This window comes from Coffea eugenioides, unplaced genomic scaffold (genome assembly GCF_003713205.1).
Source record: "Coffea eugenioides isolate CCC68of unplaced genomic scaffold, Ceug_1.0 ScVebR1_203;HRSCAF=826, whole genome shotgun sequence".
Taxonomy (NCBI): domain Eukaryota; kingdom Viridiplantae; phylum Streptophyta; class Magnoliopsida; order Gentianales; family Rubiaceae; genus Coffea; species Coffea eugenioides.
The window spans coordinates 94,965-109,443 of record NW_020862491.1 but is presented as its reverse complement, the minus strand read 5'-3'; the positions used below and the strand labels follow the sequence as shown (position 1 = coordinate 109,443).

The window sequence follows — 14,479 nt, the reverse complement described above, 5'->3', positions numbered from 1 at the left end:
ACCAGAGATAGGAGAATCTTCTGCTCCTGTTGATATGAAATTGCTCAAGTGCCTAGACCGTTTCGACGAATTTATAAGGAAAAGTCAAGGGTTGAACAAGCAAGGAGTGCTGGACTATGATGAACTTTGTCTCTTCCCAAATGTGCAATTGCCTGTGGGGTTCAAGACCCCAAAGTTTAACAAGTACGATGGAACTGGCAATCCCAAAACGCACCTCCGTCTGTTTGCTAACAAGTTGGGAAGGCCCATAGATGACGAGAATCTACCTCTAAGGCTGTTCCCAGAAAGTCTGGAGGGAGATGCACTCGATTGGTATTCCAACTTAAAACCCGAGGGAGTAAAGACTTGGCTTGACTTGTCCAATGCTTTTGTGAGGCAGTACGAGTACAACTGTGAGCTGGCTCCGACACGAACCACGTTGGAAGGAACAAAGAGAAAACCCTCTGAGGACCACAAAACCTACGCTAAGAGATGGAGGAAAATAGCTGCAAAGGTCGAGCCACCAATGACTAAGGATGAAATTATTCGTACTTTCATTAAAGCACATGATCCGCCGTACTTTGAAGAAATTTTCCGCATGACTGGATGCTCGTTTGCCGCTATTGTCAATAAGCTTGAAGAGTACGACGACTTCGTAAGAGTTGGGAAGATCGTTAATGTCTCTGCCCTCAAATCACAGTTGGATGCTTTGCAAGGACAAGGGAGCAGTGGGAAAAAGCCACAATTTAAAAAGAAAGAGGGGGAAGCTGCCTTCTTCTGGGATCAAAACCCTACGCCAAGACCCAGATTTCAACATAAACCAACATATTCACCACCTTATCCCTACTATCCAAGTCCTCACCCTGTCTACAATACCAATATCTCCCACCCCTGACCTCGCCCAAATTACGCCAACCCGCCTACGACCCCTTTTCAAATATCTCAACCAAATTTTCAACAAACTCGTCCACGTCCTACTTACAATCCGAGGTTTTTCCCACCAAACAGACCCACCTATAACTATCCCCAACCCACTGACACCTACAATCAAAATCATACCCGAACATTCACCAACCTAGGCAGGCCTTTGGACCAATTGTATGAGCAATTGAAGGCTGCCGACAAAATAGGCATGATTCCCCCTCCATCTTATCCTTATGGCATGCCGGTTGGGTACAATCCACATGCTATTTGTGCTTATCATTCAGGAGCACCTGGTCACTCCACTGCCAATTGCCGACTCCTCAAGCATAAAATTCAAGACATGTTAGAAGCAGGGGAAATCGTGATTAAGAAAAGAGAAGAGCAAGAACCGAATGTGAGCAAGAATCCCTTGCCGGAGCACGCCAATACTGTTGGAGTTATCATGGATAATGAGGAATTCGAAGAGCTTGTCCGAAGCATGTCAAATGAGACAGAAGTGTTTGGGATAATGGATCAACCTTTTGTGATAGAGGAAGCATCGTATGAGGAAGACAAAAGGCCCTTCATTTTAGATCTAACCCCATCCGAAAATGCGGCTTTAGAACCTGTGGTAATTGAATTTCCAGAACAAGTGCCGGTTTTAAGTTTACGACAAGTGCCGTGGAATTATAGTGAGCTCGTTTTGCAAATCGGGGGTAAACAAATTTTGAAGGAAGAAGTGTCTGCTGTTACGAGGTCAGGGAAGATTGCAAGTTCATCCACTGCCAGCGCCCCAATCAAACAAAGCAACCATGAGCCGACTCCAAAACCCGCAGTGGCCGAAAAAGAAGCATGGGATTTTCTCAAGAGGCTTAAAAGAAGCGAGTACAATGTGATCGAACAGCTAAACAAAATGCCTGCCCAAATTTCCATATTAGACTTGCTTTTTTCCTATGACTTGCACAGGGATGCGTTACTTGAAGTTTTGACTAAAGCGCAGATTCTCAAGGATATTTCGGTCGACAATTTCTCGCATATAGTTGGGAATGTACTGACGTCCAAGCAAATCACTTTCTCTGATGAAGAGCTGCCTGCGGAAGGAACTGGTCATAACAAAGCCTTATATGTAGCTGTGAGGTGCAATGGGAAAATGTTGTCTAAAGTACTGATTGACAATGGGTCTGCCCTCAATATTTGTCCCTGGAGCACTTTGGTGAAATTAGGGCTGCATGATGTCAAATTAAGACCCTCAGAGGCCGTAGTCCGAGGATTCGATGGAGCCCAAAGGGAGTCCATAGGAGAAGTAAATTTGGTGGTCGAAATGGGGCCCGCTCAATTTCAGATAGCCTGCCAAGTTATGCACTTTCCTAGTGTCTATAATGTTTTACTCGGACGGCCGTGGATTCATAGCTCTGGCGCTGTGCCCTCTTCCTTGCATCAAGTATTGAAATTTGTAGTGAATCACCAGCTGATAACCATTTTTGCTGAAGAAGATTGCATTGTGGTCGCTGATTTTGAGTCAAAAGAGGACGGTAACCGAAATGCTTCAGTGTCTTCCTACCATACAGCCGACATTGTCTCCGTGAGTTGGATAACAAGTGAGGTTTCAAAAGACAAAATGGTTTTGCCAGCGGCCAGTGTTATGATGGCCAAGGATACAAATTTGATAAGGGATTGGGCCGCAATCTGCAAGGCATCCTGAAGCCAGTGAAACTTATCGAAAAGAGGGACCTTTTTGGGTTAGGATTTCGCCCGATTGCCAGAGATATACAAGAGATGAAAGCACACAAAAGGGCAGAAAAAGAAGGCAAGCAAGGTGCTTTAGACATTCCGCCACTACGCTATACCTTTCCAAGGCCGACTGAAGTGGTTACATCTGAGTTTAGTCCAATTGATGAAGTGGAGACAAGCCTGACTCAATTGTTTGTGGGAGCAATATCCAAAGATGGTCCATCAGATGATGCAAAATTTCCAAACATCCCCGAAGAAGCTATACACAATTGGACTACCGAGTACCTCCCCGTACGAAAGGAGTTTCGGTAAATCTAAAGGGGGTTGTCGTTTACTAAAGTTCATGAAAATTTTTTCTTGCATATGTAAATAGTTCAATGAAAGCATCTTTTGCACTTATGCTCTTAGCTTGTTTCCGCTTTGATGAAAGTGCATAGTTTGTTTTTATCATGTTGTTCGTTTATGTATTTATTTGCTTATTGTCTCGAATTTCTTAATTCTTTCAGATGGCCAAAAATAAAATTATTTGACCCTTTGGATATCACTGTTCTGGAATCTGATGATGACAATCTCTATATCACTCACGACTTGGAAGTTATGGAATCCTAATTTCAAAGCGAGAGTGATAGTGAGGAAGTATTTGATTCTTTTTCAAAAGATCTTGAACAATATGAGGAGAAATCTAAACCGAACCTAGAAGAAACAGAAGTTGTTAACATTGGCATTGAGACTGAGGTTAAGGAGATACAAATCAGCATTCATTTGAACAAAGCGCAGAAAGAGGAGATGATCGAATTTTTGTCTATGTTTCAAGATGTGTTTGCATGGTCTTATGACGATATGATTGGCATTTCGACTGATGTAGTGGTGCACAGATTACCCACAAACCCAGCTTTTTCACCAATGAAACAAAAACCCCGTAAATTTAAACCAGATATGAGCCTCAAAATAAAAGAGCAAATTGAAAAGCAGCTTAAGACTAATGTTATCATTGTATCCCATTACCCTGTTTGGTTCTCGAATCCAATCCCTGTTCCAAAGAAAAATGGAGAAGTGCGAGTCTGTGTTGATTATAGGGACCTTATTAAGGTCAGTCCTAAAGATGACTTTCCTTTGCCAAATATTCATATCATTCTAGACAACACTGCCGGACATGAAATTGAATCTTTTTGTGATTGTTTTGCTGGATATCATCAGATCTTAATGGCTGAGGAGGATAGAGAAAAGACTGCTTTTATCACCCCTTGGGGCACCTTTTGCTATCGAGTAATGCCGTTTGGTTTAAAGAATGCCGGAGCTACTTATCAAAGGACCATGACTACTTTGTTTCATGATATGATCCACAAGGAGATGGAGGTTTACGTGGATGACATTATAATCAAATCCAAGAAAGCCGAGGACCATCTGATTGATTTAAGAAAGTTGTTTGAAAGGTTGCGAAAGTACAATTTGAAATTAAATCCTGCAAAGTGCGCCTTTGGAGCACCAGCTGGTAAATTGTTAGGTTTCGTTGTCAGCAAAAAGGGCATAGAGATAGACCCGGTAAAGATCAAGGCAATTCGAGACATGCCAGTGCCAAAGACGCAGAAGGATGTGAAAAGTTTTTTGGGGAAGATTAATTTCATTGGAAGATTCATTGCCCAATTAACCGTTACGTGCGAGCCACTGTTCAAGTTGTTAAAAAAGAATGTGCCGTTGCATTGGAATGAGGAGTGCCAACAAGCTTTTGACAAGATTAAAGACTATTTGTTGCAGCCCCCGGTCCTAGTGCCACCCAAACCGGGCCGGCCTTTGATCATGTACTTATCTGTGCTCGACGGAGCAGTAGGGTGTGTTCTAGGGCAGCACGATGACTCTGGAAGGAAAGAGCAAGCCATCTACTATCTTAGCAAGAAATTCACGCAGTATGAGGCTAATTATTCATTTATTGAGAAAAGCTGTTGTGCATTGGCCTGGGCAGCTCAAAAATTAAGGCACTACCTGCTAAGTCACACCACCTATCTCATCTCCCGCTCTGATCCATTGAAATACCTCTTTGAGAAACCGATGCCAACTGGACGTCTTGCTAAATGGCAAATAATTCTGTCAGAATTTGATATTGTTTTCACTTCGCAAAAGGCCGTCAAGGGACAAGCTATAGCCGATCATTTGGCAGAAAATCTAAAGGATGATGATTATCAACCGCTCCATACCTATTTCCCTAATGAAAAGGTTTTATTTATTGGTACCATAGAAGATATGAGATTGTTTTTCGATGGTGCAGCTAATTCTTTTGGAGTCGGAATAGGAGCAGTTCTTGTATCCCCGGAAGGGAAACATTATCCTGGAGCCGCTAAATTGCAATTTGCCTGCACAAACAATATGGCCGAGTATGAAGCATGTATTTTTGGTCTTAAAATGGCTTTGGAAATGGAAGTTAAAGAGTTAATAGCTTTCAGTGATTCAGATTTACTCGTGCACCAAACGTTGAAACAATGGATAACCAAAGATTCAAAGATTCTGCCATACCACTCTAATTTGCTCAAATTGGCTAGACAATTTCAAAGTTTGGAATTCAGACATCTCCCACGAACCCGGAATGTATTTGCTGATGCCTTGGCCACCTTATCTTCTGTGATACAATATCCGGACGAATTAGAAATTGAGCCTATTCGGATTCAACTCCAAGACAAGCCTGCTCATTGTTGGGTCATAGACAAATCTTCTGGCAATAGCCCTTGGTACAATGATATTAAGGAGTTCATCAGAACCGGGTCTTACCCTCCAGAAGCTACTGCAAATGACAAGGGTTTCCTGCACAGAATGGCCTCGAAGTTCTTCCTAAATGGAGAGGTATTATACAAAAGAACCTCAGATTTGAACCTCTTAAGATGCATCGATGAAGATGAAGCTCAATACATGATGAAAGAGGTGCATAGCGGTGTTTGCGGACCTCACATGTGTGAGACCCCGGTCAGTTCTTAAGTTTGATATTAGGGTTATATTCATTATTTGTGCGGTAACATTTGGTTTTGGGACTACTTCGAAAACCCTAAGTTGGGGTTAGGATTGAAACCTTAGTTTTTTTTGTATTAATTATAAGTTCGAGTGGTGATTAAGTTAGTTATGCTAGTGTGTGTTTTAGTGCGGGTAAGTATAGGATTTGATTCATTTTATATAGGTTAAGTGAGTTTAAAAGTTAGAAAACCCTAAACTAGAAAAGTTTCTAGTGTTATGATTTGTTAGAATTTTAAGTTGGGTTTAAAACCCTTAATACTACCCATGACAAAAGGTTGTTGTTTAATTGCTTTTATGTGGGATTAAGTATGATTAAGTATAGGTGATTAATATAGGAGGGTGATTAGTGAAGTAATGAAGTGTGGTTAAGTGTTTTAGATTAGATTAAGTTATAACCTATGGAGTTAATTGAAAGATTATCAAATGTTTAAGGGCAAGAGTTGATCAAATGCAAAGTTGAAGGTGTAAGGGCTTGAGAGCAAAAATGAAGCTTTTGTGTGATTGGTGGAAATAGAAATATCTTTCAAGGCTTTGACCATCTTGTATATATCATAGGATTTCCATAAAAAAACAAAACAAATAAGAAGGAAAAGAGAGAGAGAGGGCCGGCCACCTTGAGGAAAAAAAACTAAGGGAAGTTGGCAAAGTTCAACCTAATTTCTGCTATAGATCTTCATCTTGAAGCATAAAGAATCCATCTTGGAGTTGGGTTGAGTTCATTAGCCATCATACAACTTTCATCTTGAGGTAAGAAAGCTTTTATACAAAGTTAAAAGTGGTTGATGATACTTGAAATGGGGGAAATGATGATAATAGTTGTTAGCTGTGATTGATTATGGTTTCACTTGTGTTTATCACTTGTTTTTATGGAGTAATTTGGTTAAATTTGGGCCTTGATGATTCAGCCATAGGAGCCCTAATTAGGGTTTCATGCTAAACAAGTTAATTAGCTCTAATGTTGTGCTATGAAGATTGTAGTGGTTGTGTTTGATGATTGGTTTCATTGGTTTGGTGTGTGAATGGTAAAAACTGATTTGGATGATGAAACCCTAGGTTTCCTTAAGTTAGTTCAGCTTGGTTAATGTTTAGTGAGTTAGTGTTTGGTTAGTAGATGGTTAGAATAAGTTCAATGGTGCAAAACGTTAGTTTAAGGATCATGGTTAGTTTTTGGGTAATTTGGTAGTGTCTTAGAGGGAAGTTTCGGACCTTTGGTAGGTCATTTAGAAGCTGGTACATATGTGTTTCTTTGGTATGAAATTAGTTAGAAAACTTGCAAGAGAACCATGAAAACGAACCATGCGTTTGCATTGCGCGGAACCGTTCAAAACCCCAAACAGGGTAGCCCAGAACCTGAACTTAAGCTCCATTTTTCTTGATACTACGTATTGATTCAGAAGTTTCTCAAAACATGAAAGTTGTAGCTTCTTAAGTTCTTGTTGTTCCTACAAAATTTCAGCCTAATCCGATCAGCAGATCCTGAGTTATGACTAAAACACTTATAGTCATGCAAAACTGTGGTTTTGGTGACGTTTCTGGATTCAGCCTCTGACCGTGTTTTCTTTCGTTTTGATAACGTACGAACTGGGTGTTGACCTCTTCATAAGAAATGTAGATCTTGGTCTCAGCTTCGAAATGGTATAAAGTGCATCCAAATCCGAGTCCCGTAGCTTCAGTTATGACCAAAACAAGATCGATTGTCAGAACTGCCTGCGCATTGGACAGTTCTGACAAGAATGTTTGGACCCGTTTTCCTCCATGCTCTGTATTGATTCAGCTTTTGGTCCAAACATGAAAGTTATAGCCTTATGTCTTAGCTTTCTAACGCCTCTGGAATTTCTTGATTCCCATTTCTGAGCCGTGAGTTACGGTCTTTCAAACAGGGCCTGTTTGGTAACCCGAAATGAAATAGCTGGAACTATTTTGTGCATTTTGACCAATACCTATTGAGATCTGGGTTGAGATGTCAAAATAAAAGTTGTAGCCCTTCCTCATAGCTTCGAAACGGTGTCTCACCCACCTTGATCCTATATTCCTAGCCTAACTTTTGATCAAAACGGCTTGAGATGGCGGATTTGGCCGTTCCGTGTGCCGTTCCGCGCGCGCGCGTGTGTCCAACTTGCCGTTTCCGCACTTGCATGTGCCGATTTTGCCGTTTTGCTTGTTTTGGGCATGTTAGTAGCCGTTTGTGATATAACGTGATGCAATCTTCTATTTCAGACCGTGGTGAGTTAGGCGGAGCAGGTGGGGCCTACTACTAGCTAAAACACACGAAGTGATTTCCATTCTTGTACTACTTTTGTGTTTTGGGTAAGTATTCGGACCGTTTTGTATATAACTTGCTTATGTGTTTAAGATGAATGAAAGGAGTACCTAGGCGAGGGTGTACTTCATCGCACTCGACCAAAACCCTACTTTACATGCATATTTATACATGACATGTCTAAATGAATTATTTTGGGTTTGAGTGTGAGAACCCGTATTTTTCATTTTCTAGGTTATATATATATATATATATATATATTTCATGGCTTGTTTTCTGCATTTTCGTGATTAGAAAATTTTCTAGATGAATTTAAGGAGCAGATATAATTTTTAGATGTTTTTTCTAGTATCGAATGGATTTTGAGAAATTAAGAGCGTATACCGGACGTGGGACCCACTAGTGCGAAAATTTCGGAAAAATTCGACCAACTAGGTTAAGTTTTAGATACTGGAGTTAATTTATCAGGTGTTAAGAGATAAGTAGAGGTTGCAATTTGGATTGATATGAGAGAGACAAGTTAGGTAGGTAATTAATAAAAGGTGACAAGTGTCACTTGGCTATTGGTTGGACCATTTGACTACTATTGCATGTCTTACCAATTGACTTAAATATCTTAAAAATTCACCAAAAATCCCTCATTCTTCTCTTCCTCTTGGCCGAATCTCTTAAGCAAGGAAAGAAAGAAAACTCTTCAAGATTTTGGCTTCCATCTTGCTTCAATCAACTTACTCAACCATCCAACCATGATTTTGCTCCATAAAACCACTTAAGGAAGTGTTGGTGAGTTGTTGTGTGGAATTATTTGGAAAGCTAAGGTGACCAATAGCTCTCTCTCTCTCTCTCTTGTTTTAAGGTAAGTTGTGAAGAACCACCCTCCTCCTTTAATCGATGCTTAAATCATGCTTAGTGGTAGTAGAAGATGCAAGTTTATGGATTAATTCTTGATTTGTGGTTGAAATGATCAAGTTTTATTATTTTTGGGGATTTTTCTGTTTTAATATAAGCATGATTGTGTGGCTATCTATGATGATTGGAAATGGTCTATAATGACTTAAGGAGGTGGGAAAAGTGATTAATTGCAACCAATTTCTGGTTTGGAAGAAATTTCAGAAAACTAGGGTTCTTGAGGGAGCATTCTGTCCGAAATTTTAGGTCCTAGATAGAGGCTGAATTGGCCTTGAATTAAAACATGAAAGTTGTAGGGAATGAAATTTTATAGGTTCCTACAAAATTTCAGGTCAATCGGAGTAGTGTAGAATGAGATAAGTCGAAATTACTATTGCTGTTCTGGTTTTACCCGAATGTAGGAATTGGGCCTGTAATTGGTTGTTTTGGCTGGAATTGCTTCCAAATTGGTTATTGAGGCCTTCTGATGAAATTTATCCCTGTTTCTTAGCTTTCATCTGGTTTTGGAATTTCTGGATTTGGACTTGTAGAGCCTGAGTTATGATGTTTCCGCTAGAATGCGTTTTGGTGAATCTGTTTTACGTTTTGGATGTAGTATCTTGCATTTTCGACCTGTTTGCACTCAAAACTGGGTTGAGTGACCTTCTGTGATGTTGTAGCCCTATATCTTAGCTTCGAAATGCTGGGTCTTGTACCCTCATCCGATAATCGTAGTGAAATTGGTGCCATTACCGCAACATGAAAACAAAAACTGTTTTTTTTTCAGGGCCAAAGCTAGTTACATTTCCGAAATTTCTGGTTTCCTTTAATGTTTGTATATGCTTATGGAACCCTATTGGGGTCATGTTTGGCCTTGGTTTATGTCTCATGGTATTTGTTTGCATGTTTTAGGACGTGACCGTGGTGCACAACGTTCTTTTGACGGAAGTGCATGAAACCACATTTGCGAGCTGTGAGTGTTCTATATACGTTTTGTTTCTATGACTATGTGGATTGTTGTGACTATGTGGTTATTTGTGAACATTTGATTAAATGTTAATTGTTTTCTACGATTTCTAAAATGATCTTTTGCTAGGTGAGTGTGTACTTTATCGCACCCATCCTGAATCATCCGATAGGTCTGCAACGACGTCATCGGCTGACCTTGCAAATCTGAGAGCTCAACTGAGTGAAGTGTTAAATAAATTCAGTGAATTAAGCAGGGAGATGACTGCACAACGGCGCGTGATTGATCAGTTGGTTGCTGGTAGTGGTAGCGGTGTCCAGCATGATCCCCTACCTGTTAGTCAAACTGAACCGCAACCACTACCCCTACCCTATATTCAAACCTCTTTTGCTCCACATGTCGTAAACCCACCTGAGTAAGCTTTCACCTATCCAACTCATGACATACCACATATCTATGCACCCAATATTCAAATCAATATTTCTGACATTCAAATTCCTCGAAATTATGCACCTGTTAGTCTGAACATGTCCCTTGAATCTCAAGAACTATATTATTATTTTACTGCGAAACCATTTACGCTAGACACCGCTGCCCAAGGGAAAGTTGAAGTAGGAGAATCCTCCGCGCCAATTGACAAGAATTTGTTAAAGAGGTTGAATCGATTTGACGAATTCATTAGGAAGAGTCAAGGTTTGAACAAACAAGGAGGTTTTGACTATAACGAATTGTGTCTGTTTCCTAATATGTAACTGCCCGTGGGTTTTAAAACACCCAAATTTATCAAGTATGACGGAACGAGCAATCCTAAGACACATCTCTGAATGTTTGCAAACAAATTAGGAAAGCCAATAGATGACGAGAATTTGCCAGTTCGATTGTTTCCTGAAAGTTTAGAAGGGGATGCACTGGATTGGTACTCCAATTTGAAACCTGAGGAGATGAGGACATGGGTGGATTTATCAACCGCTTTTGTAAGACAATATGAGTATAATTGCGAGTTTGCTCCGACGAGGATCACACTTGAGAAGATTAAAAGGAAGCCATCTGAGCATCACAAGACATATGCGAAGCGATGGAGGAAATTGACTGCCAAGGTGGAACCTCCTATGAATGAAGAAGAAATTGTTCGTACGTTTATCAAAACTCATGACCTACCATATTTTGAGAAAATTTTTCACATGACTGGATGTTCATTTGTAGAAATTATTAACAAATTGGAGGAGTATGATGAGTTCGCAAGAGCGGGGGAGATTGTTAATGTGTCAGCTCTGAAATCACAATTAGAAGCATTGCAAAATCAAAACAACAGTAGCAAGAAACCTCAGTTCAAAAAGAAAGAAGGGGAAGCTGTATTTGTTTGGGACCAAGGCCTTTCTTCCCGACCTAGATACCAACAATATCCCACCTATCCACCCCGTTATCCATATTATCCACGCCCTCAACCTGTTTATCATACCACTATTAACCACCCTCGACCCCAATCAAATTACCCAAACACATTCGCAACACCATTTTATATTTCTCCACCTAATTTTCAAACTAGACCTCGCCCTACTTATAATCCAATATCTGCTTTACCAGCTAACCAGAACTACAACTATCAACAAACCAATGACACCCAAAACCCAACTCTATACAGAACTTTTACTAATCTAGATCGGCCCATTGATCAGTTATATGAACAACTCAAAACTGCAGGAAAAATTGGTACGATACCTCCTAAAGTCTATCCTAGAGGGTTTCCTCTTGGTTATAATCCTCAATCCTTTTGTGCTTATCATTCTGGAGCTCCTGGATATTTCACTACCAATTGTTGGGCACTTAAGCATAAAATTCAAGATATGATTGAGGCCGAAGACATAGTTTTAAGAAGGAGAGAAGAACAAGGACCGAGTGTTAGTAAGAACCCTCTTCCTACGCACAAGAATAATGTTGGAATTATTACCATTGACGAGTAGATCAAGGAACCAATTCAATGCATTGTGGATGAAACTGAGATAATAGGGGTCATTGGAGAACCCTTCATACTGGAAGAAGAAACCTCCGAGGTCACGAAAAATGTTGATCCTTTTATTTTAGATTTAATACCTTTTGAATGTGAGTTTTCAGAGCTTGTGATACTTGAATTCCCTGAACAAACGCCTGTTCTTAACCTACAAGAAGTCCCACGGAATTATAGTGAGCCTATTTTATTGATTGGAGGAGAAAAAATGCCAAAGAAAGAGGTGGTTGCCGTCATCAGATCTGAAAGAATTATAAGTGAACCTGCAGTTAGTGAGCCATCCAAAGCAAAGGAAAATGCCGCGCCAACAAGACCAGCTATGATTGAAGAAGAGACATTCAATTTTCTTAGGATGTTGAAGAAAAATGAGTATAAAGTGATAGAGCAATTGGACAAAATGTCTGCTCAAATTTCTATGTTGAATCTGCTCTTAACTTCGGAACTTCATAGAGAAACTCTACTCAAGGTGTTAACTGAGACTCAGGTGTCTAAGAATATTTCGGTTGACAAGTTCACTCATGTAGTCTAGCATGTTTTGGCTTCAAATCAGATTTTTTTTTTCTGATGAGAATTTAACTTCTGAGGGGATTGGACATAACAGGGTATTGTATATCTCAGTCCGTTGTAATGGGAAGTTATTGCTAAGAGTTTTGATAGACAACGGATCTACTTTGAATATCTGTCCCTGGAATATTTCAGTTAAATTGGGGTTTCAAGAAACTAAATTTCGGCCGTCTACAACTGTGGTGAGGGGATTTGATGGCGCAAAAAGATAATCGATGGGAAAAGTGGACTTAGTATTGGAAATAGGACCTGTCCAATTTCAAATCATGTGCCAAGTCATGGATTTCTCAAGTGTTTATAATATTCTACTTGGACGACCTTGGATTCATACTTCAGGTGCTATACCATTTTCGCTCCATCAGATATTGAGATTTGTAATGAATAACCAATTAATCACAGTGTTTGCAGAGGATGATTGTACTATGATCGTCAGTCCCGGACCAAAAGACGAAAATGATAGAAAAGTTCTGGCCTCTCCTCATCATATGGCTGATATCGTTTTAATAGGTTGGGTATCTAAAGACAAGTCGGTGGTGGGGATGAATTTGCCAGAAGCCAACATTATGATGGCTAAAGAAATTATTCGAGGAGGATACGAGATAGGCAAAGGTCTCGAGCATAACTTGCAGGGAATTCTAGAACCAATACAGTTTCAAGGAAAGAAGAACACTTTTGGATTAAGGTTTCAACCTATTTCCAGAGACAAGAAAAAAATGCTGAATCACAAGAGAGCGAAAAAGGAAGGAAAGCAAATTGTCAGGAGTATCCCACCATTACACTACACTTTTTCCTATCCATCGGAAGTAATCGGATCTGAATCGGATCCGATCGATGAGGTGGATGTTAGTTTGTCTAAACTATTCGTGGGGGTTACTTATAAGGGCGAGCCGTCAGAGAATAAAAAATTTTCAGAAGTCTCCAGGGAAGCAATGAAGAATTGGACCGTTGATTTTCTTCCCTCCCGAAGGAAATTTCGGTAAATCTAGAGGATTACCTTTGGTTGAGAGATATGAAAGAAATCATGTACATTGTTCATCTTTTGCGTTTCAGTTTTATAAATAGTTTTGAATCAAATATTTTTCAATACAAGTATTATGTTATAGTAGCGTATCTTTTGTTAAATAATATATTATGACGTTTTGTCCTTTATTTAAAATTCATTGAAATGCACAGTGTTCATTTTTCAATTGTTTTACTTACGCATTGTTGTATCTATCTCATTCTTTTTTAGATGGCCAAAAATAAAACACATTGAATCCTTTGAATATTACTATTCCAGAATTTGATAACTGCAATCTCGATATCTCTCACGAATTCGAAATTATGGAATCAGAAATTCAAGACAAGAGCGATAACGATGACGAATCTGAGTCTTTGTTAAAGAATCTTGAACAATATGAAGAGAAATCCAAACAGTACTTAGAAAAAACAGAAATCATTAATGTTGGCACTGAGACTGATGTCAAGGAGATAAAAATTAGCATTCATTTGAATAAGAAGTAAAAAAAAGAGATGATTGAATTCTTGACCATATTTCAAGATGTGTTTGTTTGGTCCTATGATTACATGATGGACATTTCAACAGATATAGTGGTTCACAAATTACCAACGAACCCAAATTTTCCACCAGTGAAACAGAAGCCTCGCAAATTTAGACCGGACATAAGTCTTAAAATCAAAGAGCAAATTGAGAAGCAACTCAATGTTAGGATTATCATGGTTTCTCATTATCCTATTTGACTTTCAAATCCAATCCCTGTCCCGAAGAAAAGTGGAGAGGTGAGGGTGTGTGTTGACTAGCGAGATTTGAACAAGGCTAATCCAAAGGATGATTTTCCCTTGTCAAATATACATATCCTTTTGGACAACACCGCTGGGCATGAGATCGAGTCTTTGGGCCATTTTTTCGTCGGATACCATCAAATTCTAATGGCAGAAGAGGATAGAGAGAAAACTGTTTTTATCACTCTATGGAGAACATTTTGCTATTGAGTAATGCCATTCGAATTGAAAAATGCTGGAGTTACTTATCAAAGGACCATGACCACTTTGTTCCACGATATGATTCATAAGGAGATGGAAGTTTATGTGGATGGCATCATAATCAAATCCAAAAAAGCGGAGGATCATTTGGTTGATTTGAAAAAGTTATTTGAAAGATTGAGAAGATATAATTTGAAATTAA

General features: G+C 39.5%; 1 protein-coding gene across 1 annotated transcript; it reads left to right on the top strand.

Annotated features, from left to right (window-relative positions):
- Positions 1-1,111: 1,111 nt before the first annotated feature.
- LOC113756189 lies at positions 1,112-2,584 on the top strand. Its single transcript, XM_027299956.1, has one exon. The coding sequence runs from the start codon at positions 1,112-1,114 to the stop codon at positions 2,582-2,584; it is 1,473 nt and encodes a 490-aa protein (XP_027155757.1).
- The last annotated feature ends 11,895 nt before the right edge of the window (positions 2,585-14,479 follow it).

What these genes read in the sequence shown, in the direction of transcription:
- LOC113756189 (XM_027299956.1), top strand. Translation starts at nt 1,112, where the DNA reads ATGATTCCCCCTCCATCTTATCCTTATGGCATGCCGGTTGGGTACAAT.